This window comes from Hordeum vulgare, chromosome 3H, assembly GCF_904849725.1.
Source record: "Hordeum vulgare subsp. vulgare chromosome 3H, MorexV3_pseudomolecules_assembly, whole genome shotgun sequence".
NCBI classification, from domain to species: Eukaryota; Viridiplantae; Streptophyta; class Magnoliopsida; order Poales; family Poaceae; genus Hordeum; species Hordeum vulgare.
Window position 1 is genome coordinate 594,936,498 of NC_058520.1, and position 2,360 is coordinate 594,938,857.

Consider the following 2,360-nt stretch of genomic DNA (forward strand, 5'->3'; position numbering starts at 1 on the left):
GAATGGGCGATGGCTGTTGCGAACGTCTTGGACCTTGCCGGAGGTGCGGGGTGGCTGCGGTTCCTTGTCCAGGCGGGGTGTTGATGGTGTGGCCGATGTTCTCCTCGCCGGGTATCCGGTCATTGGCCCTCGGCTTTGCAGCTACGTAGGTGCAGGGCGGCAGTGGCGGCGGTTTTGAAGCTTCTAGGACGGGGTTGCCCAATTCTAGCTCATGTGGTGAGATGCGACGTACGGATGAAAATCTTGCTCGGCTTATGTCCGGCCCGAGCAACTGGAACTTTGCAAGCTGGCGAGCAACAGGTGCTAGAATATGGGTCTGTGTCGTCAATCAATCAATCAAGTAACAGTGGTCTAGCTAGCTGCCTAGCTTACGTGAAGATTGCACATATAAAAGGATTGATCCCTTTGCATGTTGAGCGGTTCAGGAGCAATCGATCTTTGTGTATGTACTATGTATGTACGTGCCTATTAACTAGGGTAGTTTCTCGAATTCATCTCAATCACTTGCATACCCAGGATGAACTTTGGGCCGGACTGCCATAATCGATCTAGTTTGAAGTAATTTTTAACTAATCACATTAATTTGGTAATTTGTAATGCTAAAGACAGCTTAAAAGACAACCTATTATAAAGGATGTTTTTATGGCTGTCTATAGATGATGTGGAGGTTTATTATAGACAGCAGGTGTCTAAACCAATGCACATGCCCTTAGTGGAGGTCCGTGGTAATGGTGGTCGGGACATCGGTTTGTCGACGGTTAGATCGGTGCCTCAAGCAGCGAACTTGGCGTTTACTGAGCTGGTGGCTCAACAATGGTCGTCAGCAGCCTAAGATTCATGTCGTGACGATGGTGGCCGTGACACTGGTATCTTTCCATCCTCAATTCATTTACACAGCGTAAATAGATCCCGAAAATGAAAAAAAAAAGGAGATTTGTGTCCAATTTACAGCCTTGCCAGATCCGCCGTTAGTGCTGTGCCTTTTACAGCTGATGATCAGGGATTGGGCCGGATCCAACACGGAATTTCGGCGGGCTACTCCGTGTTGGGCTGAATAGGGAAAGGTACAAGGTAGTATGTACCAGGCAGCGGTGGTTGGAAAGAAACGCAGCGTGCGAGCCCAGCCACTCTACCGCATCTTCTTGTCTGGTGGTTGCCGAGCCTTGACTCCATCGGAACAAGGGGAGACTTCACTTGGTCGGGAAATTGGAGTTCGAGGTGGGGATGGATCTGGGCGACGCCGGCGGGGTGGTGGTGAAGGAGGAGGCGGGGGTCGAGGCGGAGGAGTTCGATCCGACGGAGGACGAGCTGGTGCTGCACTTCCTGCGGCCGCAGCTGCGCGGGTTCCCGCCGCGGGTGGCGGGGGCGGTGGTGGAGGCGGACCCGTGCGCGTCGCCGCCCTGGGAGCTGCTGGAGCGGCACGGCCTGCTGCGGCGCGGGCACGGCTACTTCTTCGCTGCGCGGCGGCGCGGGAAGGTGCGGCGCACCCCGGAGGGCGGCGGCGGCGCGTGGATGCACAGCGGCAACAAGGAGGACCGGCGGTCCGTGACGGAGCTGGGCGTGGTGGCGCGCTGGACCATGACGCGCTACTGCTTCTACGCCCGCGACGGGGCCGGGGCGGGGCGGCGGAGCACCGGGTGGGTCATGTCCGAGTACGAGATCACGGACCCGCGCTGCTACCGCCGCGCCGACGACGGCGAGGAGGACCAGTACTGGGTGCTCTGCCACGTCCGCCGCAGCATCAGGGAGAACGTCAAGCCGCGCTCCCGCCGGCGGTAGGGGGTCAAGCCGCGCTCCCGCCGGCGGTAGGGGGTCAAGCCGCCGCGCCTCGGCTCGGTCGCCGGCCGGCGCGAGGCGGGGAGACCGAGAATTTTTCCCCCAAGAATTTCGTTTTGCGTTTCTTGTGTTCGTCGTCCGGCTCTGGCATGGACGTGCTCCGTTTACTTGCGCCATGTGCAGTGTAGGGAAGAAAATAAACGTGCGCAGTGTATTACTCCCTTAGTTTCTAAATATAAGTCTGTCCATATGTAATTTCTAGCAAAATATTTCAATTAAACTTATATATATAGAAAGTAAAATATTTCAATAAAACTTATCTATTTAGAAACAGAGGTACCGTGAGACCTTCAGTCTCCGTTGAGTTCTCCGGTAACAAGAATCGGCTCCAACTAACTGGATTTTGTGTGGGTTGCAAATTGTGTGATCTATCATTGTCCATCCGTCACGCCCGCGTGTGGCACGAGGGGTGTTGACAAGGAATAGTAGAGCCCTTAAACTGATCAAACCCTCAAATTAACTATTTTTTAAAAGATTGAGGTCGCGGAACAGAGCCCTTAAACCTATAAACCTTAAAAAAAAAT

The 2,360-nt window shown here is 54.5% G+C and overlaps 1 protein-coding gene across 1 annotated transcript; it reads left to right on the plus strand.

The window, feature by feature from the left end:
- Nucleotides 1-1,120: 1,120 nt before the first annotated feature.
- Nucleotides 1,121-1,824, plus strand: LOC123445475 (NAC domain-containing protein 18-like). The gene has a single exon (XM_045122458.1). The coding sequence runs from the start codon at nt 1,225-1,227 to the stop codon at nt 1,777-1,779; it is 555 nt and encodes a 184-aa protein (XP_044978393.1). The 5' UTR covers nt 1,121-1,224; the 3' UTR covers nt 1,780-1,824.
- Nucleotides 1,825-2,360: the final 536 nt, after the last annotated feature.